Source organism: Lissotriton helveticus, chromosome 4_1 (assembly GCF_964261635.1).
Source record: "Lissotriton helveticus chromosome 4_1, aLisHel1.1, whole genome shotgun sequence".
Classification (NCBI taxonomy): Eukaryota; Metazoa; Chordata; class Amphibia; order Caudata; family Salamandridae; genus Lissotriton; species Lissotriton helveticus.
In genome coordinates this window covers 1,648,696,802-1,648,721,485 of record NC_136063.1, presented here as the reverse complement: position 1 = coordinate 1,648,721,485, position 24,684 = coordinate 1,648,696,802, and the positions used below count along the sequence as shown (strand labels likewise).

Here is a 24,684-nt window from a genome sequence, read left to right as displayed (position 1 = left end):
GAAACCCAGAGGTTCCCAAACAGGCTGCAAGGAATCTGGATACTCAACAGAGGATACCAGGAAGAGTTCCCAATGAAAAATAGACCTCCAAGAAGAAGTAGACCCCAGCCAGCATCCATGTGAGCCTCATGAAAAGGAAGCTGTTGCAGGTTTAAAATGAATTTGGTAGCCATCTATAACCAAGCATGCACAGAGCAGTGCAAATGAAAGGCAAATGGCAGACTGCTTGTTCTGGTCCGACCGTTGCCATCCAAGCCCAAGCCTGCATGAATGGAGCAAGCCCACACAGGGGACATGCCCCCTAGCACAGAGGCACCAAAAATGCCAAGTATGAAATGGTACAAAAGGGGGTGGTGATGGACGGAGCATCTGAACCAATCAAACACTCACACCCAGTCAAAAGATCTGGGTTTGATCCATCACCGTTCTTTAGCCCACTCTGCCACCCCAGTTCAGACATGGCTATCTGCAAATCAGTCTGACCCTGTGCCTCATGGGAACGGTCCAGCCCGAACTCCCAAGCCATGCCTTCCCTGGACCGGAAACAAGCTTCCGAGGACCGGTTTCTGGCATTCCAGCCGTCTTCAGCCCGGCTTGCTTGAATCCAGTGGCAAAGTGAGCAAGGGACTCACGTCTAAGCATACCCTGCCACACTTATGGTGGCCAAAGCGGTACAAAAGGGGGTGGTGATGTACGGAGCATCTGAAACAATCAAACACTCACAACCAGTCAAAAGATCTGGGTTTGATCCATCACCGTTCTGGGGTGGCAGAGTGGGCTAAAGAACGGTGATGGATTAAACCCAGATCTCTTGAATAGGTGTGAGTGTTTGATTGGTTCAGATGCTCCATCCATCACCACCCCCTTTTGTACCATTTTGTTCGCCATAAGTTGGCAGGGTATGCTCAGACGTGAGTCCCTTGCTCACTTTGCCACTGGATTCAAGCAAGCCGGGCTGAAGACGGCTGAAATGCCACAACCCGGTTCTCGGAAGCTTGTTTGCGGTCCAGGGAAGGCATGGCTTGGCAGTTTGGGCTGGACTGTTCCCATGAGGCACAGGGTCAGACTGATTTGCATATGGCCATGTCTGAACTGGGGTGGCAGAGTGGGCTAAAGAACAGTGATGGATTAAACCCAGATCTCTTGAATAGGTGTGAGTGTTTGATTGGTTCAGATGCTCCGTCCATCACCACCCCCTTTTGTACCAAGTATGAAATGGCACGGCTACAGGTATAATCTGATTACAAGAGGGTCGGAAAAAGGTGAAGCATTTATCACACCTGCTAATTACCCATTAGCCAATCTGTGGTATTTTCCTTCAAGTCCCTGATTCAAATTGAGTGGTGACTTCTGATCCTTGCTCAAATAGTTTGGCATCTCTAGAACAAGAGTTTGCCTTTGGTTCAGAATTCAGAGTTTTACACTTTTCCATGACTAATTTCAGGTCAAACATGTTCACATTTATTGAAGGAACATGTACAGAAAACTTCAGTACATGCTTAAATATGTACAGTAAGCCCCCCTTTCCACATGCAAATACAAATGTTCCACTAACAAACGCAGAATCAGACTGCATTGGGTAAAATCTCATCCCTGATAAGCAGTATTTACTGGGTTTCTCCAAACATTGAGCCGGGGAAAGAAATGGATACTAAGCCCCCGAGTACAAGTAGGCCAGATAGAGTCAGGCATTTACTGAAATCAGTGAATACTGACAAGATAGAGTGGGGACTTTATCAAGTGCATTAAATACCTTCTAGTCCCAGTTTTCAATCAGATAATTGGGCATAGCATGAAGAAGGAGATGCTATGGCAATGAATTCCACGTGTATTGCACTAATCACACATTTATTACCTGTAAATGTAAGCAGATTTCACTGCAAAATTATTCATTTATTATCGCGCAAATTGTGATAATGTATTTCATTGCTCCAACAAGTTCCAAAGCGGATGTGCAGGTTCAACAATGGTATTTTAAAAACAAGGGGTGAAAAAATATATGATAAATATTTTAAAATAAACCCCAATCCACAAAGATGTAAGCCCATGTGAAAGAACAATTTAAAAGGCATTTGCATTTCTCATTATTTGCCTTAAGAGTTGACATTAAATCCCCCGGTTACCATGCTATATAGACAATGGCGCTTATTCTTGTTGATTGATTTGGAAAAATAATTATATATTTGAAAGGATGTGTTGATCCAAGATAATCTCAAGTTAGGGCAACTGAAAAATTTACAATCAGTTAAATGAAATTCAGGCTCAAACTTTTTAATAACGCAAATTTTGTAAACCATATTTTCAAGAACATCTAGTTATTCTCAGATTAGAGCTAGCCAGTCATAAGAATATTTCATTCTTTGATACATAGTTCTAACCTAACACCTTATATGTTTGCCAAGCCTGGGAAGAAAACGACTTCCCTTCAGCTTTGAAATATTTTGATTGATCATCCAACATTAAAATTTCACAACCATATGGAATATTGGCACAACATTCCTATTGATTTTGAAAGATGGCTACTTGAAAAAGCTCATATATAGTTTTAAAACAAGCCAAGCCTACCATAGTATTTGACACCTGTGTATTTATTTACCTCCAGTGAGAATTCCAGGAGGTGAAAGTTAAATCACAAAAATTGAACTCCTTTACCATTTGTAGTTTGATTCCTACTAAGCGCCAAGAGAACACTGGAATTTTCAGTACACCATGAAGACAATGGAGTAGCTCAGGGCTTATAATGGCTGGTATAAGCCCGTAGCTCCAACATTCTAATGCTTGTATTCCTGTTTCTCTCTTTTTTATTTTGAACATTCTACCCTTAGTGGGTGGAATGGTCTAATACCCTCATATCCCTTCTGCCTCAGGCTATCCTGGTTTTTAAATGCCCTTCGTGCAATAACCACACTCTACGTTGTATTAGCGTAAAAGGACATTTGCTAGGAGAGAGTTGCTATCATTCTAATGAACTTTATTAACATTAACAATATCTCAAGATTATGAATCTTGACATAGAACCGGACAGTTTCATTCTCCCTGCACCATTCACACTCACCCGCTTTCAATTCCCCAGATAGTCCATATCCTTTGCTTCATTATTTCCCCTTTCAATCACTGACCTTTTTCCATATTCCCCGCCACTCCTTCACTTGCCCTACAAACATCCTTCCTTGAAGATCCTTCCCTTGCTCACTGCATCCCATGCACCGCCATCAGTCACCCTTGCTCCCTCCCACCTGAGGGGTGGATATGCCCGCGTGTGACACACTCACCAACTTTCAATTCCCCAGATAATCCATATCCTTTGCTTCATTCTTCTCCCTTTCACTCACTGACCTCATTCCATATACCCAGTCAATCCTTCACTCGCCCTACAAACATCCTCCCTGGGAGATCCTTCCCTTGCTCGTCACATCCAGCGCAGCACCATCAGTCAGCTGTGCTCCCTTACATCCCTCATTTCCATAATGGAATAAGTATTTCCTAATTGCGAAAGGTACACCCCATTATTCCTGAACATACCCGGCTCCTCTTCCCTGAGCCCACTATATGCAATCACCTTGATTTCACGAGCCAGGTCAGAACACCCTCATCACCTTGTTCAGCTTCCCCCGGGCCTCATCAATTGCAGCTTGTTTCAAGGCCCCCGCCAAATTCTGTGCGCTGCTAGCTGAGTTTAGATCACACATGTTCCTGAAAAATGTATTTTGATTGCTTCCAAATCCCTCCGCATATGTTGGAGCAAGGACATTGCTGACAATCGAACCAAGTCATTTTCCCCACCGGGCAGCCCTTCTGTGGAACCAACTTTGTCACCCATGGTAACAAGGCACCCCAACACATTTCCCCTTTACCCCACAACAGCACCCCATGGGGTCTGCTCTGCAAGCCCAGGCTCTGTCCATAAACTTGCTGCCCAGTACACAAAGGAATGTCCTACAATCCAGGTAACCGTACTAGTCCCAGGAGCACTCATGCACCCTATGGCAGAAAAAAGAGGCAATTAGCTTAAGAAAACTCGTCCCTCCTCCCCCTCCCGCCAGGATAAAATGCCCGTACTTTCGTATATAACTCTCACAGCACCTTGACCTCGACCTGCCAATCTGACGAATCCATCCCTAGGACCATCCCGAGAGCACTGCAACCGTTGCCGCTCCCATTAAGAAGAAATGTGTACCAAACCTGGTTGAGGCTCTATCAAGCCTGAGCAAAGCCATGTGCAACACTGCCAACAATTGAACGGCAGTGGCCCTGTTGTCATCAGCGTGCCAAAAAGTTATTGATTAACAGCTGTTAGGCAATAACAGGAAACCAAGCCATTCCTGGACAGGGCGCACCTCACTGCTGCCATCCTCACCTAGCAACACCCATCTTCCTCTGCTCGCCTGATCCGTCTTAGACAGTCTCAGTCAAACACCCAACCTCCCATGCTCAAAGAGAACCTCCTCGTACAACACTCCCCCCTGGAGAGCAGTACTCAACAGTTCCGAAACCCAGAACGCTCCAAAAACATCCAGCTTATACAAAGCCAAAAAACTGCCACCTCAAACTGGTAGTAGCAACAAAGATGCAAAACAGCAGACTGTTCCCACAACAGCTCAAGCATAATAGCTTCCCGGAATGGCACTCTCCCCACAGCCCTCTCCCTTCCCCACCTTTTCAGAACCTGGCCCAGTAACTAATCCTAAGCAGGGTCAAAACCCAAATACAGCTTGCCACAGAAAGAGATTCTAGCTAACTTGCCCGCAATAGCCCTGGGTAACAAACCTTTGTCAATACAGAATAGAACACAACTCACAACTCCCTGCTCAGTGTCCCTCCAGGTGTGTCCTTTCCAAAGAATAACATGAAAACTCCCAAAAATTAACTCCATGCCAGTCAGTAAATCCTCCTAGTGGACTTTGCCAATGACATCTCTACCAGTCCCACAACTTTCACTCTCCCCAGGACCAGATGTCTGCCGGCAAATGCGTCTTGAAGTCTTCTTTTCATGGCACCTGACGGCGGAAACGTTGCCACTGCGAGCAAGTCAAGGAATCAGCTAAATCATTGCTGGCACCTGGCACATGCTTCACCCTGAACACCATGTTAAGCCACAAGCATACCAGCATGAACCATGAATCTCCTCAACAGCCTTAACACCCTCAAAGCCCTCGCCTGCTGCCAGCTCAAGAGGCACCACCATGGTCATGTTGACCACATGAAAAAGGACTGTCCTGTTCCTCAATTCACTGACCCGGACTGCCAACGCCACTAACAATGGGGAAAACTCCAAGAAAGCAATGTTCCCGCATTGCATCCTGCAATGTTCTGCCCGCTCTTCCCCACACCATCTTGCATCCCAAAAGAAGGCCAAAACCCAGGGTCCCAGCCGCATCTGAGAACATTTGGACCTGCCACACTTTATTCTCTTCCAAAAAACTCAAGGAGACACCATTGAAGTCATCCAGGAATGTCTGTCAAACACGCAAGTCATCTTGTACTGCCAATGAAATCCACACCCTGTGGTGCGGCAGCACTGCCCCCGACATGGCCATGTCGAGACGCCAGCAAAAAGTCCTCCCCACTCCCAACACCTGGGGGTCGATTCCGATTCGGGAAAAAAAGCTCTGAATAGCCGTTCGGAGCGTTTTTCCCGTACGAATCGTACCCTGCAATGCCCCGCGTACGTATGTCAAAGTACGATTCGTACCAGGAGCCAGATTCCGTACGAATCGTACAGAGACCGTACGACTCGAATCCCCGTACGAGTCTCCATTGGAACCCGCTGTACGCGATGCAAGGATACAATTCCCTGAAGCCTGTGTATCCACAAACAGAAAATCATCTAGGTAGTGAGACACTTCCTGGTGGCCATGCTGAAAAGTTCAAACAGGTTGAAGGAAATGGCACAACCCATCTGCGCAACTTTATCCACATAGATAGTACCCCCAAATCGCATGCCAATGAAAGAGAAATCAGTAGGATGAATGGGCAGCAAGTGAAAGGTAGATTTACCCTCACACTTCATCATTTCGGCCCCTCACCCACACACACCAGGCAAATAGCATCATTCAAAGAGGCGTACAGCACTCTGGAATCCTCCTCTGCAATAAAATTGTTTTCAGACCCACCCTCCGGCTTAGATAAATGGTGAATCATCCCATTTTCCCCCACTCCTTTCTTGGGCACCACCCCTACTGAAGAAATAATCAAGTCCGGCAGGGGCCACTCAAAGTATAGACCTGCTACCCTACCCTCAGCCACCCTTGTGTCCAGTTTTTCAGATACCACCTGAAGGGGTACCCTTCCTTTGCCTAAATATCCCTGTGAAGGAGCTTTCAAATGGGACCCCAAAGGCATAGCCAACCTCATGTAAGGTTATCTCTTATTATGTTTATCCTCCAATGTTCCTTCCTTGCTTTCGGCTCCGCCATGCTCAACCGTACTCACTCCATGTTTTCCACTACCCATCTGTGTTAAAGCCCCCATGGTCACAGCTGCATCCGTCAGCACGTCCTGTTAGTCATCCACCATTCCATCCCCCACAACCACAGAACTGCAAGACCTACCCTCGAATCTAGAGTCCTCAATGTCCCATGCTGCCCACCACTCTCCTTTACCTGTCAATACGACTCCACCCACGGCCTTATCCGTGCGCCGTCCACCGCTACTCCGGGGGTGCCCTTTAGTCTTGGTCCAATATGAAATATCCCACCACTCCCACCCTTAGGTCAGAAAGCATGTGAGTTTGAGTCTGATAGGTAAGATAAGACAAAAATGCAAACATTTTTGGGGCCAGAAACAACCGAGTTGTAGGACAATTCTGATTGGTAGTTCATTCGTTAATCTACCATTATTGGATACATCGACTCTATCCAGCTATCACAGTGTAGCAGTCATAAAATCAACAAATGTCCATGCGGAATCTCCCATTTTTCTAGTTTAGACCATAGGTTGGTGAATTCAACAGAACTGAAAGCTACAAAACAGCAAAGTATAGGCCTGGTAGTTACAGTCTATCTCTGAGCCTTTTCCCAAAGTATAAAAAATCTTTCCAAGGATTTACCACAAATATCGGAAATCACAAATATGCTCTTTAATCAGGGTCTTACATTGGCATCAGTGTTTTCACACCAAATTCTGCATGCCTTGGAATTGACCACACACTGAAGATTGTAGCAGATTTGCCTTGCATACATTTTCCAGGGGAAAATTGTGGGGATGTAATAATTTATTCAATACTAGAAATTAAAATACCTATGCAAACATTTTCTTGTGCAGGTGTCTGTGCAGGGATCTGTGCTGGGATCAGAATGTATCCCCTGCATCAAAATCAGGGATTTTGAAGGTGAACTCATGCTCTCTCTTTGGCTGAGGCCAAGGCATTCAGGTGTCATCAGGGTGGTGACACCATTTCAAGTGTGCTTTCAATATTTCCTTCTCTTACTTGAGAATTATACCCGGCTGCTTCTTGGTGATTTTGCACCAAACATGGTTATTTTTTCCAAATCCTAAGGTCCCAAAACACTTTTTGCTCAACTTCTCCCTCCCCATATCATTTTTCCTACTTTTTCTTTTTGGAACTTTACACTCAAGAAATATAGATTTTTTTTGAGTGGTGAGTGCATATTATTTAGCTACTCTTATCCGTGCCTAATGGAAAATGAGAGAGAGACAGTTCTATAGTCTATGGGCCTCATATACAAAATGGGCATGGGGCTTCAAGCCATTTTGCTGCTCCGAGCGGCGTCATTTTAAAAGCACATGGATGCTTCATATTAACAACAATTAGATGCATCAATGTGCTTTTTCCTGCACTGGGTCACAATTGGCTGCCATTCTCCAGTGTAGGCAGCCTTGTGTCATGTTGCAAAGGTGCCTGCATTGCGAGGATAATGTTTTTTGTGCAGGAAGGAAAACCTTCCTGTTCAAAACCAGTCACTACATTCTGCAGCATGCATAGAAAGAGGAAAAAACGATGAGAAATGAAAGTATTTCTCCTCGTTGTGCCACTCCTTCAACTCCCCTGGATAGGCGAAGGATTCTGACGCATTCCCAGCTTTACGAAATTTTGCAAATCTGGGAAAATGTCAGGTTCCATGGATGGTGCGTGGGTTTACCCACAGCAACACCCATGGAACATCCCTTTCATGCAGAGTAATGCATGAAAGAGGCCCATATATACAAGGCCATGAAAAGTCACACAAGTTGACTTTACATGAACTTGTAAATATGAGCAAACAGTGCGCCGCCGTAGCGCCTAACAAAGTGATGCACCGGAGCCACAATGGAGTTGCAAATGAGGCCCTAAGCATTTTTAGTCTATTATGCCAGAGCCTACTAGCAAAAAAGAAAAAAAAGTAGAGATTCATGTATATAGTTGCCTGGCCTGAGATCTGGTAATTGATGGTGTGATAAGTCACAGTTGGACAATACCATGTGTTGCTTTCCACTAGCTTGAGGTGGCTCTGCACAGAAAGAAACAATTAGCAACTGTCTGCAGCATTGATCAAGTTGGAGAGACAAGGAGATGCAAATGTTTGCAAAAGGCTGAGCATGCATAAGGAGTCAGGACCAGGTAGGAAAGTGTCTGCCATAGGAAACTTCAGATCATCAAAAGCCAAAGCTAAACAAATAACCATAGTACTGCACGCTTGGGTCCCATTGCTTTCATCAAGAGGCAACTCCAGCACTACCTCATTACCTTGGCAGTCTGAGTGGGTGAATCCAAGTAGGCAACTCTGGACTTTGGTGCTGGCTTGCCTACAAAATAGTCTCATCTTTCCAAGCCTTCCATGGGCTTGGGTAAACAGTCGGATGAGCAGCTGCACTTATTGCAGCAGGAAATTGAACTTTAGAGAGTTGTCAAGAGTCAGACGTAACCAAGCTGAAATTACAGGTAGGGGTTGTGAAACCTCTCCAATGAGGATACAGAACTCAGCAGAGAAGATACAGAGCAAACCATATGTATGATATCCACTTGCACACAGCAGACGAATTTCCCATAGTGAGCCATGGCGGCTGTGGAAAATGGGAAAGTAGATGTAATGCTGATCGCCAAGATGCTGATCTACCAGGAAATGTAGACAGCATGAGTATTTGAGGCTGCTACAGCATGAAAAAGATGCCTTGGAACATTTCATTTAACTGTGTGGTTTGCTTGCCTGGCTCGCTTCTCCTGGTTGCCTGTTCCTTGACGTTCTTGTTTTCTCTTTGTCAGTTTCCTTGGGAAAGGCAGAACAATATGAAGGGATTGTTATATCTGTGTTTGTGCTTCCTGATGACAAACTCCTGTGGAAATTACTTGGAATTCTGGAGATCTCTATCCAATTTTTTGTTAGTGACTCAAATCAGCTCAATCTGCTTTGAAAATTGGTAAGCACCAACAAATGCTTATTATATTTGTATATGTGTTATATACTTATGAAACTAGAACAGTGCTTTGCATTTTGGGATCAAGAATGTATGCCATCTGAATGTGCTAACCCCTGCTGAAGTACCTGAAGAAGCAGATAAGTGACACATGGAGAACTCCTAGGACAAGGAGAGGCTCTGTGCCTTGGGACTCTATTGCCCACAGTGCTCTGCTCCTGTAGTTTGCTGTTCCAGAGTTCGTTTTTAACACATAATGTGTTGATGCTGCCTGAAAAGAACAATCATTGTCTTAAAGTGTGTAATGCGAGGGCGCAAACCATGCAAACGGTTGCTTCGACCTCTACATCGATAACTAGCATTGGGCAGATACTCTCCATTGTCCTAATATCTACCCTTCAATATGGATGCTATCTTACATGTCTACACCTCAGTACACTGGACTTTTTGTGTGCATTTCTTTTGCAGTGAACTTGGTTTGTGAATCTTTCCAAATAACTCTGAGATAACGTTTCCTAACAAAGTAATATGCACTTTATGCTTTACTGCAGCCTACATATTGCACCGCATAGTTGTTTCCTAACAATGATACTGTGAGCCGCTAATATAAGTCAGCACAAGAATGGCATGATACTTTTAAAGCAGTTATGGTGCCTACAAATCTGCCATGCAGTGATCAATTATATTACAATTGCCCTAACTGTAAGAACAATATATGGAGTGTCCAACTTCTTGAAATTAGTTGAAAGATACTTTTTTCCACATTTTTGATGAAATGAGGATTCTATTGCTCTTAATCATGAGTAATCCTTTTATATTCTGTATATATTTATTGTATACCCGTATGATGAACTTTCCGAAATATCCCAGCGTTACCCTCCAAAATGATTCTGTGATAACCTCATACAGCAAAACTGCATTCCCCTCATTCTCTGTTGCACTTTATATAGTGTTTTGTGAAGACACTTTCCGCCATTCTTCTTGCTAAAATAAGACAGCACAAGACTGGGATGAGAAGTTTTCAGCAAGAATGTACTTTGTAATCTTTGCAACCTGCCATGTAGTGATTAATTACATTAAGAGTACTCCAACTGTTAGCAAGGATGTGGAGTGTCAGATTGCTCCTATTTGAAGTATGTTCTACTGATACATGGTTTAAACTGTAGTATCCTGGTGTTATGGATTGCCTCCCCAATGTTTCCCTGTCCCTGGCTGCTCAGCCCGTGTGAGTGTTCTGAATGGAATGTTTGGTGTGTGGGCTATGAGTGGAATTCTAGGGTGCCTGAATGAGAGATGACAGTTGATGGATGGGGCTGAGCAGCTAGCAGGCTGCTCCCGATAGGGTTAGCTATGACTTATACTTGGACTTATTCTACCTGTTTACCGGATACATGAACAAACCTACGTTGACATCATCACTCAAGTGTGGCCTCCTAATTATGACACTTACTTTTGGCGACGAGGTGAGGACATCTCCACGCTCTACAGTGGTTCAAGAGGACAAGTAATACTTGAAGATGCTTCCTACATCAAGCTGGGAAGGAACCACTACATGGAGAAGCAGACTAACGCAAGTGAAATGCACAAGACGGAAAAAACAACAGTGTCACTTTAAAGACATTAAGCTACAAAGACAAAATGTGAAACAGGTACAGCAACAGCACGCAGTACAGCCCCACCGGTGTCCATTACAACGGACAGCCCCCACACAAGTCTGCTGTACCCCATCTCATGAAGCCACTACAACTAGCGACTTCAAGGATTATGCGCCAACTGAGCCTTCAAATACAGTAAGCCTCTTATTTTTCTTCATAAAGGCTGCGCAGAGGGTGACATGTAACTTTACATGTGGATGCCTGATTTCTGACTGCAGTGGAGCTGACTGCACAGAGACATGCTTGTTTACAAACAGCAATACACAGTCTTGTGGATTGTGTTTTTTTACGAGATGCTGGGTGTGTTTCAACCAGTGTCCTGTATATCGGACAGCCCCAACAACAGCGTGCTGTACCGTGTGCTTGTTCGTACACCCACAAACCCTGCACCTACAAGGAAAGTCTACTCATTGAAAATGACTTTCTATGTGAGTAGACACTTCATGGACGCAAATGTCAAGACTCACAGGGACACTGTCCTACACTTAATCTGTCTACTGCCTGATGTCGGAGCTACTTCGGAGGTGCTTGATGAATGAATTTACGTTCTACATTTCTGTCTCTACAACGCTTGTGCAGGGATCACTATACATGGTCTAGTACGACAAAGAGGATTTTTCTCAGCATTTTGACAGCTGTGGTCACGGGCGCACACAGAGCAGAGCTTTGGACATTTACAACAGTGACACTTCATATGAAGCATGCCAGGTGTGCGTTACTTGTTCAGTTTTGGACTTATGTTTGGACTTCCATTCAATTTTGGGTCCCAGCTGTCACCTCCTCTTTTGGCAGTTCAACCACCACCATCACATTTAAAATATACGTGGCACGAGCCCCTACCTGCATTCTGTTGATGCGCTGTTGGCTCCCGGCTCCCTCTGTGGCGATCTGACGCTTGGTGCTGCAGAAGGACGCTCTGCTGTACAAGCGTGCCCTGAGCCACCCGGCACAAACGTCAGGAAACGTGCCACCATGTTGGCATTGGCGTCTCTCATCAAGGCCTGCGCCCGCTTTTCCAATCACGTTGTTCATCTTCTATAAAGTTTTTTTTGTTATTAGTAGCAGCGTCGCAGTGTGTGGAACAGTGTAATCTGCTCTTCTCCAGCTTTCCTGATTTGTCTCCTGAGCACCAGTTACTCCAGGTACTTTACATTGCTTTCTCCTTGTCAACACCTGCGTCTTTCTGCTCGTTTGGTGTCTGGGTATGCTCTTTGAAGCATCGACGACTCACACAACTTCTTGAGGGTGCTCCTGGTCACAGTTTTTGTTCCTTTATTCAGTTCAAAGTACAAAGTTCTTTTTGGCACTTTTGTTCATTGTGCACCTATGTAAGGTTAAACTTGTCTCCTTTTCCTTACACTTGTGAGACATTCTTCGTCAGGGTGGCAAGTCATTCCAAGGAACAATTCGGATGAGGTGTTCGCTCACCGGCGTGTCTTTTTGTTTATCACATTTCTATTGGTTCATGCCTTGCTTGTCTACAGAGCTTATTTACGATTGGCCTTATATATATGCAGAGTTTGGTTACTTAGATTATATCTACTGGAAATTTTAGGTTCATAGCATATGTGTATCAGCTTCCACATGTTTGGTTCCCTTACGCAAAGGATGCTCTAGTATTGTTGTTAGTGGGTAGCTGTGAAACATACTCCCTTACATGAGGGACAGTCCTGGGTTTAGGTACATTCCCCTTTCCCATAAAGTGTTACATGTGGCATGAACCCTTAGAAGGGGTATGTTCTCCATTACATGAGGAATAGTCATGGTTTGGGTACGAGCCCCTTTCCATAGTGTGCTACACGTGGCCCCTACACAGGGATGTAACCCTTAGACGGAGTAAGTTTTCCCTTACATAAGGGGTGGGGGTAAGTTTTTGGGGTTGTCTCCCATATTTACATTTTGTGACCTCATTTTAGAGTTGATAATTGAGTTTGTAATGCAGGTGTTGCCCTTACGTGCTTAAGATGCCTTGCACCGCACAAGTTTATGTTGCAGGGGTGTCCTTGTGTGCTTAAGACGCCTTGCGCCGCACGAGCTTATGTTGCAGGGATTTCATCCTTGCCTGCCTCCTCACATTGGAAAGCTTTCACTCTAGATTTCACAGGTTGTCCCTCATAATTATTTGGGAAGGACATTTGGTTATAGTCCCTCTGGTCCTCATTTACGTACACGTTGTACCTTACTTAGGTTTGGGGCAGGACGTTGGGTACTAGTCCCTTCTGTCCACATTTGCTTTACTCCTTACATGGAGATTATTACATTTTTACTTGTACTCATTTTGTTTTTCATTAGAGCAGGGGATGGGTAATATTATTTATCCATCTTTCTCTATAGTCTTCTGTTCCTTTCCTTCTCGTGATGCGTATTTCCCGCTTCCCTGGGTTTGGGCTTTATATTCATCTTTATTTTTTCAATTCCCCTTGCGATGTTGTTTTTTTTCTCATCCCTGGATTGTGAAATATTTACTCTTGCTGTAATTTTATTGTTTACAGTTATATACTTTTCTTATCTTTTCTGCTTTGTTTATGTTACATCTTTTGCAAACATTTGCATCTTCTTCTGTTCAATAGGGAAGAGGTATGTAGTATCCTGGTGTTATGGATTGCCTCTCCCATGTTTCCCTGTCCCTGGCTGCTCAGCCTGTGTGAGTGTTCTGAATGGAATGTTTGGTGTGTGGGCTATGAGTGGAATGCTTGTGTGACTGAATGAGAGATGACAGTTGATGGATGGGGCTGAACAGCAAGCAGGCTGCTCCCGGTGGGGTTAGCTATGACGTATACTTGTTCTGATACATGAATAAACCTACATTGGCACCATCACTCCGGTGTGATCCCCTAATTACTACATAAACTTTATGAAATTATGTTTTTAACCAGGTTTTATCTCCTTTTATAATATGTGTATTGTGTTGCTGTACACTTTTGTGGCTATTTAGCCGAATGAAGGAATGTTGACTGACTGACAACTGTGTCTCTCTCCCTCCTTTCCCGTATTGTCTCTAATTGTATTTTTCATTCAAGAAATCTTTATTTCAGCAATGTACCATAAAAGTAGACAATAGCATATAGAAAACAGGGCAAATAGATGACAAATAGTTTCAAGCTCATTTTTCAAAATGACACATTTGGTCAAAGTTCATAAGTATAAAAACACCGTTTTTTTTTAAAATAAATAAGTTTCTAAAAACAGTTTAAGAATTTGTAAAAAACAGAATGTCTAACCATAGGCTGCCAATCCAGGCTTAAGTTCAAGCAATTAGGAACCTACGTTTGTGCCACATAGCTGCCAAAAATTCTGAAACTGCAAATACAATAGGACCAGTTATGTCTGATTTTAATAATCTGAATGCCTGCATGCATTGTAGGAAGCCCAAATTTTTGCATAAAGGAACAAGCCAGTACTTCCTAGCCTTGTGATACTCCGGACAGAAAAATAAAACGTGAAGCTCAGTTTCAGTATCACATTTGCATGCTGGGCAATTTTTCGGGGCAGAGGATGACCACCTGCTAGTGAAGGCTCGCAAAGGTAGAACGCCATGCCTCCACTGAACATAGAGTTTCTTTGCTAATAGAGGATATATGTCATCAAGAAATCCCTCAAATAAATAACAATCTTTGACCAGCAGGAAAGAGGCAGTTATAGAGCCAATTTGATAATTGCGTAATACGGTATTAAGTCTCTCAAAACATGCGTGAAAACATTTTACAGCCCCTCTCTGGGTCAGACCAAAAGACAGGAACTTCTAACCTTGTAAATTCTTTTTTTATATGGATAAGCCAGGGAATAATCCCTGCACCCGGAAAGGTCAATATTTCCTTGAGTTCCTGTCTGTAATTTGTCAGCTCCAGTGTTACCCAGAGACCACGCCAAAATCTGAGCGGTTTTAGCGCTAGCTCTTCATCAATTGGTCTGATTCCCAGATCAAACCTTAAGGGAAGGAGTGGGGTACCAGACGGTAGTGCTAACAACTGTCTTAAAAATGTATTTTCAGACCTGGTGATTTCGGTCCTGTTACAGTGACCCCAAAGTTCGCCCCCATACATAATGGCACCCGTGGCTTGTGATTTGCAAACCTCCAACGGTGGTCCAACAGGTTTGATAGTGGACTTATTGGATAGTTTAAGAATTCCGCCCGAAAGTTGGGCCAATTTTAGTTGTGACTTGATCTGCTGGGGGCCCAACGTCAAGTTCTCATTAATGGCGAGCCCCAGATAGTCAAAGGTAGTTATCCTTTCAAGTCTCGTTGTCCCTAGACTTGGATTTGGTCATGTGGATTTTGGGCGATTGAAGATCATACATTTTGTTTTGAGGGAATTGATTTCCAATCCCGAGCGGCACAGAATTCCTGAAAACCATCCAATGTTCGCTGTATACCCATTGGGGATTTAGAAAGCAAAAGGGTGTCGTCGGCGAACATAATTGCAGGGACCCTGTTGCCGGCCAACTTTGGAGCATCGTTGTTCTGTACTCCATTAAGGTGCACGATTACCCCGTTGACATAGAGGCAAAACAGGGTCGGTGCAAGCATGCAGCCCTGCCTTACGCCCCTACCAACGGGGAATCGAGATGACAGTGCACCATTTTTCCCGCATCTTACCTGGCCGAAAATGGCCTTGTGTAGCCTCATCAGGACAGACAGGAGGTGGGTAGGAATGCCCAGCTCTAAAAGAACTGTTTTGGAAAAGCTAACCTTTCAGCTTAAAGTGAGGGAAAGATTGGTATTCTTGACAGCACAATCTCCCTTCGCAAGACCTTTACAAACAGAACAGCTCCTCTTTCATAAGAATGAGGGACAATATACGCTGAAGAAGCTTACCAGTCAGTATGGTAGCAGCTTGTTGATGGAGCTGCTTCAAGAGCTTTGTCAGAGTGGTACTTGCCAATCCATCTCCCGGCTGCCACGTTCTCCTTGTCTCTGAACAAGGCTTGATCCAAAATAGGAAAACAATGCTCAAGAAGGAAGTGCAAACCTGCTTCTTTATATTCATATATTTATTTATTTACAAAGTTTTATATAGCACGAACATGACACTTCAGGGTATCAAAATGCTTTAGTGTTTAGTGTTTAGGATAAACAGCAACATCATCATCAAGGGGGGAACACATTATGACAGAGTCCCAAGAGAAACCACCACATGGTCCAGGACAGACAAAAGACAAAAATCGAAAAAAAGAACATCATTTGTGAGAAACACATGCATGCAGACTAAGGGACACATTGTGTTCAGGAGTAGAGATTGTGGATTCTAAGGTAGAAATGTGTTGCAGTTGTGGGGGTCAGTCTTATTTCAGGGGTAGGATGTTCCAGATTCTTGGGGCAACACCTGAGAATGCTCAGTTATATGTTTTCTTTTTAAAGAATTTTGGTGGTTTCAGCAGTTGGGCCCTAGTGCCTCTAGATGCTCTACAGCCACTGATAGCTCCAGTTTTTGTACAAGTCATTTCAGGGTGTTGACGTGTAGGGATTTGTGGGTCACACATGCAATTTTTAAGTGAATTCTTGCCTCATATTAGAGCCAGTTTAAAGATTTCAAATCAGGAGTGATGTGGTTGGTTCTTTTAGATCCCGTGATAAGTCTAGCAGCAGAGTTAGGAGAGGCCCTTAGTGGTGCTAGCTTAGATCTGGGAAGTCCAACCTGGGAATCACTAGGTCATGAACAGCTGATTTTAATTTGTCAGCGGGAAGGAAGGATTTCATTTTCATCAAGATATTCATGTGGAAGTTTGTTCCTTTGGAAATAGAGCTGATGTGCTCCTGCATGTTCAGGATCTTGTCTAGCGTTATTCCCAGAGATCTTGTTGAATCTATGATGTGCGGTAAGCAGTTGAAGCGGCCATATGCGAGTGTGACCTGTGTACGGTTCAATAGGGACATATTGACCTTTATTCTTTGGGTTCTGTTGTGGAGAAAAGAAGTGACCCAGTTAAGTATAGACCCAGATAGCCCCATTCTAAGTTCAAGTAGGTCTAAGAGGCAGTCATGTCTAACCTTATAGAAGGCTGATGAAACCTTGAAGAGGATAAGAAGGCAGGATTTATTCTAATCCAACATTTTTTGGGCATCATGAACTATTTGAGTGTGAGCTGATTCAGTACTGTGGCCTTGGTGGAAGTCATATTGAAATTGAGCTATAAGGCTGTAGTGTTCAATTTGGTTGCACAGATGTACATGGATACATTTTTCAAGGCGTTCCCAGTGTCTGAATATTTGAGATTTGGTGGAAACTGTTTAGATCTGCATGATCGCTCTGGATTTTTTCAAAATAGGGGTAACCTGCTAAGCTTAGGGCAGTCAGGGATCGATCCTTGGAGTAGTGAGGCATTAACTATCTTGGTCCAGAGAGGAAGTAGGGACAGTTTGACCTCACTGAAGACATTAACTGGTAAGGAGTTGCTAAAGTGGCTTGAGGGTTTTAGTGCTGTTGGTATTTTGAGAATGGCACTTTCTTGAAAGGTTTTGAATGTGCTCCATGAAGCATTGTTTTTAGTGTTGTGAGCAGAGAGGCATGGTGGTTTAGCGATCCCAAGGGGGGGTGGGGGTGCTAACATGAGGCTTGAGAGGAAGGTGCTCCCTAACTGTCCACAGGTCTCTTTCAATCTTTCTTGTCTTTTTCATGAAGAAGAAGGCAAAATCCTCACAGTTTAACTGTGGATGAGAGCATGTAGAGGCAGAGATTGGTTGGTCTTTAGATTGTAGCTTGACAAGTTGAACAATTGTTTGGGATGATTTCTACCTTTATCGATTTGGGTTTTTAAAAAATTAGCTTTTGAACTTCCGATACATTTGTTATAAGTGCTTCTTAATTTCTGTTACGTGTTCAGGATGTTCGAGGAAGGGTGAGAATCTCCTTGGTCATTTAGCTAGACTGAACTTACGTCTTTCTGCATTAAGGGTGTCACTGAACCATGGTTTGGATTCTTTGGTGGACATTCTATTTAATTTTAAGGGTGCTATTGAGTGTAGAATGTTCAGAATTGAGTTGTTGTAGTGGGCTATGAGGTCATGGACATATGCCATATCCAAGGGAGGTGGCAAGATGTTGTTGCTGAGCGATGTCAGAATATTGAGGTTGGTACTTTGCATGCCTCTTCTCCTGTGTTTGGGTTTCTTTAGTTGTGCCTTTTTTGCCTCCAGGGATTCTGTGATGAAGAAAGTGTTGCGGTGGTGATATGTCCAGTTGCAAGGAATTATGGATTTTAGTTGGATGGTATTACTTTTGGCAATGATACGGTCCAAGGTCACCCCGTGTTTTGAGTAAGTCCGTCACAGAATTGTGTTAAATTAGGGTCAGGTAGGAAGGATTTAAGGCTGTTGACTGCTTGGTCATTAGGGTCATTCCAGTGGATCTAGAAATCACAGAGGAAGATCTTGGTGCAGTGTTGTCCTGGTAGAGATGGTTTCTATTATGTGTTCTGTGAATGTGATGTTATCTCCTGGTGAGTGGTAGATCATGTGCAGTTAGCACACTGGACTGTTGTTATTCATAATATCAATGCATAAGTATTCACATGAGTATAGAGCAATGTTGGGTGAATGTTTAAATGAGAGGTTGTTTTGGGGTATGCAAGTAATACCTCCATCTGGTCTGCTGAGCCTATCTAATCTTATGATGTAATGGTTAGGTAAAACTAGTAAGCAAGGGTAGATGTGGAGGCGTCATGTGGCCAAGTTTCTGTAAGGAGCAGTAGGTCCAGTTCATGTGCAAAGATGAGGTCCGCCATGTCTGCCACATCTTTCACTGCCAATCTGCAATTGAGTAGCATGCCTTTCAAGTGTGGTTTGGTGTCCTCAGCGTTTACCTAAGTGATGGGCACTTGCTTAAGGGTTGACTTGTTTATAGTTCTGTATTGAGCCTTGGTTCTCTGTGTGGGTTTGTAAGAATTGTTTGTATTTGGTACAAATCATCTCTGTTACCGGAATCTGCAGAAATATATGATGGGAGGAGAGTGTGAATGTCACTATCGGAGAGAGGATCATTGAGTCTTATGGGCTGAGTATAGGCACTGTGGTAGGGTTTTGTTCTCCATCTCGGATGGAGAGATTTTAAGAGAGTTGGGCTCCTGTTTGTTGTGGACTGTGATAGAGGTTTAGAGTGATAATTAGGGGTCGATTCCGATTCGGGAAAAAAAACGTCCATACGATTTGTATCCGGAGCGCTCTCCGTACGAATCGTACCCGTCCGTCCGAGTCGCGAAGTACGATCCGTATTCCGTGAATCCGTCCGAATCGTCGCGATCCGTACGTATTGCAAGGCTGAAACCGTGAACCGTACGACTCGTACACATACCGTATGACTCGTACACATGCCGTACGACCCGACGAGTACGATCCGGACCGGGGTATGAGGATGCGATTCGTACGGTCCATGTAAGGCAAGGGCGAGTCAAACGGAAAAGCACACAAACACATACACACCGTACAGTCCGTACCCCCCATAATCGCAGGGATACGTCCCTTACCCCTGTGATCATGGGGTGTACGAGCCATGCCCCATGGTACGATCGGTGTACGAGCCGTACCCCCATTGTACGATCGGTGTACGAGCCGTACACCGATCGTACAATGGGGGTATGGCTTGTACACCGATCGTACATGGGGTACGGCTCGTACACCGATCGTACAATGGGGGTACAGCCCGTACACCGATCGTACAATGGGGGTACGGCTCGTACACCGATCGTACAATGGGGGTACGGCTCGTACACCGATCGTACATGGGGTACGGCTCGGACACCGATCGTACAATGGGGGTACAGCTCGTACACCGATCGTACAATGGGAGTATGGCTCGTACACCCCATGATCGCAGGGGTACGGTGCGTACCCCTGCAATCATGGGGGGTACGCACCGTACCCGGGGGGGCGTTCCGTACCTGTTTTGGCGCGAACTCTGCTTTTACGGCTGTTTTCAGCTCCCATAGAAAAAGGGTCGTACGGTGCCTACTTGACACGTATCGTACTTGCTGGGTCGTAAAAACCAGCAGCGAACCATACAGATGCCGCGTACAGCGGGTTCTGAGGGAGAATCGTACGGAGATTAGAGTCGTACGGTGTCTTGTACGACTCGTACGGAGTAGGGCTCCTGGTACGAATCGTACTTCGTCGTACGTACGGGACGTTTACAGGTACGATTCATACGGGGAAAAAACGCCCCGTACGACGATTCAGAGCGCTTTTCACCGGATCGGAATCGACCCCATAGTATCTAGACCCTGGTAGTGACTATTCTTCACAGGAGTTTTGGAGATCCATCTGTTGTTTGCCAGATCTGATGTGATGTTTATTAGATTTTATAGGTCCAGTGTTTTTTCACCAAGTTGGATTCTAATGATGTGGGAGAATAAGAGATTGCGTTTGGGGCCAAAGGCCCGGAGAAGGGGTGAGGGGGGTGCTCAAGACTGTTGTGTAAGAATGCTGCAGGCCTGAGAGAACCAGGAGGGCAGAGTTCGGGTTGTAGAGGTAATCGGGCATGAAGTGGGGAGATGGTGAGCTGGGCAAGTAGACGCGCTGGTGTCTCATAGTGTTAGTTATTGTTTCAGAATTGGGTTATCAGGCAGAGGGAGTGCCTTGAGTGTATTCAAAGTATCCATGGGGGTGTGTTCAGCCGTTAAGGGGAAAGTCAAGGTGGTATGGTTATTTCCTTGGAGTCTCTGCGTTCAATACTTTAGTGGGGTAGTCTAGTTGGGTGCTTCATGGATGGGGACTCATGTTCCTCAAGAGGTGGTGGAGAGTTGGTGTTGTGTGTGTTGCACACCATGCAGGAGCAAGGGGTTAGTGGGTGGAGTGCTTAATCCGGCTTGGGCATGAGGTTACATTATTGTGGGTTTTTGAGGTAAGCCTGCAGAGTCAAGACAGCCTTGTTGGGGGCACATTCATTACTAGTTAGAGATTTTTTGATGATAAAGAATGTTTAATCACAAATTACTATGTTTCGGCCTGACGATGGATGGGATGAACCCGTTATTGTACAGGGAGATAGTTACGTCAGCTCCCCAAGCAAGTAAGGGGGCTACCAAGAGTTTGAACACATGTGGGATCTTCCTGGATGCAGAGAGCAGGAGCTGAGAGAGCAAGGCTTTCCTCCATTGTGCTCTTCTTTTGGTGTAGAAAAGAATATCACTTATTGTAGCTCCTTTTTGTGAGCAGAAGTTAGGGTCTGAAATTTGTGTTTCTCGGTTAGATTTGAGAAATTTGTGTTTTAGGCTCTTGGATGCATTATTAGTTAGATTAGGAGGGTATATAAGTCTGAAAGAATAGCAGCCTACCTGCTTTAATATATTGTCAGGTGCTCTAGGTGGAGTTAGTCTCCATGTCTATGTGAACAGATTAGAAAACAACTGAATGGAAGGTGTCAGTTCAGGCCGACTTATAAATGGCACTAGCTGTAACATTTGCTTTACATAAGACTAAGATGAGAACAGCTAGAAAGCACCAAAAAGCACAATAACCTTGGGAGCAGAATCATACTGAATTGATGTTCTTTTATGTCTCTCACTGTCTCCCCCAATGAAGTTATAGGCAAAAATATTGGTGCTTGTTACAGAAGCAGGAAAAGGGGAATGGAATAGGAGAGATAGAAAAAGACTAGGAACCAACACTGCTTTGTAACTTCTGGGCTTAAAGAGATTTGCCAACAGTAGTGAAACATTACAAGATACAGACCTGCCTTAAGTAAATTGTTATTGGAATACCACATGTAATTGTAATTTAAAATAGATATACATTAGCAGTATCTCTCTATAACCAACTCCCTAAGCTTAAAAAGGTACACTCACAAGTCTCTGTGTGTTTTACTTGAATTCTATAGAACTTGTACACAGCATGCATTAATATATATGAATGTGTGCAATTTCCTCTTTAGAGTCAACTCAGGTGTTTTCCTTCACAGCAACTCTTAGTATACAGTCTCAGTCTAAAAGTGGGAGAATCATAAGCCAGTATTTGGAGTTTGAAAATCAATGTGCATCACATAGATCAAAGCTCAGAATTCAGGGTATTTTTTTGTAATCCAAAATGTACACATTAAAACTCTTTAGGAAGCTAGATGTCTTGACACTCATAATCGAACATCTGGGTGTTGAGGTCCTGGCTTCAGCCACATTGTAGCACAATCGCATACCAACGATGCAGTGCACCACATGGAAGGTTTTGCATAAAGAACTCAGGCCATCCCCATAAAATGCAAAGTTTGTGGCCTGTGTACTCTGATAAGGAATGTAAGACATTAAAACGCGTACTAATACCATGCGTGCCATTACATTGTGAGTATTACCACGCCAATGGCTTTACAATGACCTACCATTACAATGCAAACTTTTACCACACATATGCCTTTACCACGCATGCTATTACAACACAAAGGCATGCGTGTTAAAGACATACACATGGTAAGTGTTGAAGGTAGATAAATTACTATATATATGTGTGTGTGTAAATATATATATATGTTTTTATATACACACACACACACATATATATACTTTGAAACGAACATGTATTTATGTATATATCTATATCTATCTATATATCTATCTATCTATCTATCTATCTATCTATCTATCTATCTATCTATCTATCTATATATATATATATATATCAATATCACTGCATCAACCTATAAAAAAGCATAATGATTTAAAACATGTTGCAGCGTGACCAAGGGCTTTTGGCTCGAAACGCGTCGCTGGTTCTGTTCTGTTCTAAAAATAAAAATACCATCTTGCTGACTCTGCTGGTCCGGTCCTCATTCTTTTGCTGGCGTGGAGGCGGTGTCTGCGAGCGCAGAGCAAGCTGAGGAGGAGCTTCGTCTTCATGTATATATATATATACATGTTTGTTTCAAAGTTCCACCTGTCACTTGCTGCACTCAGGGCGGGTGCCTCCATTTCTTGTGGATAGACCCATGTACACGAACACACCACAATCCCAAAGGAAAATAACAGAGCACTCAAGGGGTCAGTTGTAAGGATTTTAATCCAAGCAGACGAGTGTCGGCGCTCAGCCTTTCTCAGTCCTCGCTGCCAACAACATGCTGTGACTGCTGGTGATTTTTAAAAACATTTTGAATAACAAAGCTGGATAACAATAGTCCCCTTTTGATCACTATTTTCCATTCTGCAATGTGAGCGCATTAGTTGTATTGACACCGTATTTCAGGATCTAAGGGGAACAGACTCAACATTCCTACTTGTTTACGTTGTGAACTCTTGATTTTGACATAGGTTGAACTTTTGTACATATGTTTTGCATATTTGTAACAGCATATAAACATGGCCACCAAATGTATCTTTTTTCTGCTTACTGAGTCTTAGCAGTTCCAGGATGCCCAGCCAATTTGAAGTCATGAAGTTAACTCATAGCCTAGTATCTTAACTTTTTGAATTGTAAATACGCAGCTCCTAACGAACTGTAGAATCCTTTTTCAAAAGGTGTGTTACTGGCCAAATGCTCCTTGTCAGTGATGATATCGTTTAGCTCTGCTGGTGAACATTTCTTAGAAAAACAACCTATTAGATTAATCTTGCCAGCATTTTGATGTCTTCGAGAAGGAGTATGTAATGGAGCTTTCATGCTGGTTGGCTCAAATACACTGACATCTGTGATGGCATTGGAGAGGGGATTACAGAATACCTTAAACTAAATACCTTCCCGGGTTCGACACCCCCCCCCCCCCCCCAACTCTCTGGGAAGCCATGAAGGCAGTGATACGGGGATAGATAATATCGTACATAGTAGACAAACTCAAGAAGAGGGAAAGGGACTGTCAATCCCTAGAACAACTTCAATTTTGGAGATTCAATAAATCTCCTCCCTGACAAAAGGGTAAGAACATCTGTAGGCTGTCCGACTGGCCCTAAATCAAAATCTAGCGGATAGTTTGAGGGCAGCTTTGAAGGCAATGCAGCATCGTGTATATAAATTCAGAGACAAACCAGGAAATTTATATACTGGCTGATCTCTAGAGAGGAAACCTCCAGATTAATGCCAGGCTTGAAGATGGCCTCTGACAACATGATGTCCAAGAGTTGTAAGATGCATTTGCAGACTACTCCCTATAGCTCCTGCCAGCTCATGGGGTTGGAATCCAGATGCCCTATCATAGGTGACCTAATAGTTCCCAGGCTCTCACTAGAAAACAGGACTGCACTAAACCTTACAATTACAGCAGAGGAACTCCTCCTGGCCACACAGGATATGCAGGCTAGTAAAGCACCTGGTCTGAAAGGCTACCCAGTAGAAGTTTAAGGAGAATTTGTCCCTAAAATATTCTCCCACATAATGGAGATTTCTTAGGAGGCCCTTGAGACCAGAACCCTGCCTCCCAGACATATGAAACATCGCAATGGTGGGGCTTCCTAAACCAAACATATCATTGACAAAATGCACCTCATACAGACCAATTTTACTAATCAAGGTTGAGGCCAAGACTTTGGCAAAGGCAATCGGTTGTGGAAGTTGATACATTTCCTGATCAACCACAACCACAATGTCTTCATCCCAGAGAGGAGAACAAGACAGAGCATTAGTGGGCTCCACAATATACTAGCAAGGGTCCATAAGATATCCAAATTGACAATAACAGCCCAGCTGAATTTTGATAAAGCATTCAGCTTGGTAGAATGACCATTCTTTCACTCTGTCTTGTACAGTATGAATTTTGCAACCTACTTCCCA

At 43.8% G+C, this 24,684-nt stretch overlaps 1 protein-coding gene and 1 long non-coding RNA gene across 3 annotated transcripts in view; one reads left to right on the top strand and one right to left on the bottom strand.

Moving 5' to 3' along the window:
* Positions 1 to 12,041, bottom strand: part of LOC144829297 (uncharacterized) — a 254,997-nt gene extending 242,956 nt beyond the window's left edge. Inside the window, exon 1 of the mRNA XM_078688296.1 lies at positions 11,850 to 12,041. Coding sequence (XP_078544422.1) covers positions 11,850 to 12,041 — 192 coding nt within the window. The remainder of the gene's footprint in view (positions 1 to 11,849) is intronic.
* LOC144829298 (uncharacterized) overlaps positions 12,022 to 24,684 on the top strand; it is a 38,760-nt gene continuing 26,097 nt past the window's right edge. For both annotated transcript variants that reach the window (XR_013610627.1, XR_013610628.1), the window contains exon 1: positions 12,022 to 12,151. This is a non-coding gene — a long non-coding RNA (uncharacterized LOC144829298). The remainder of the gene's footprint in view (positions 12,152 to 24,684) is intronic.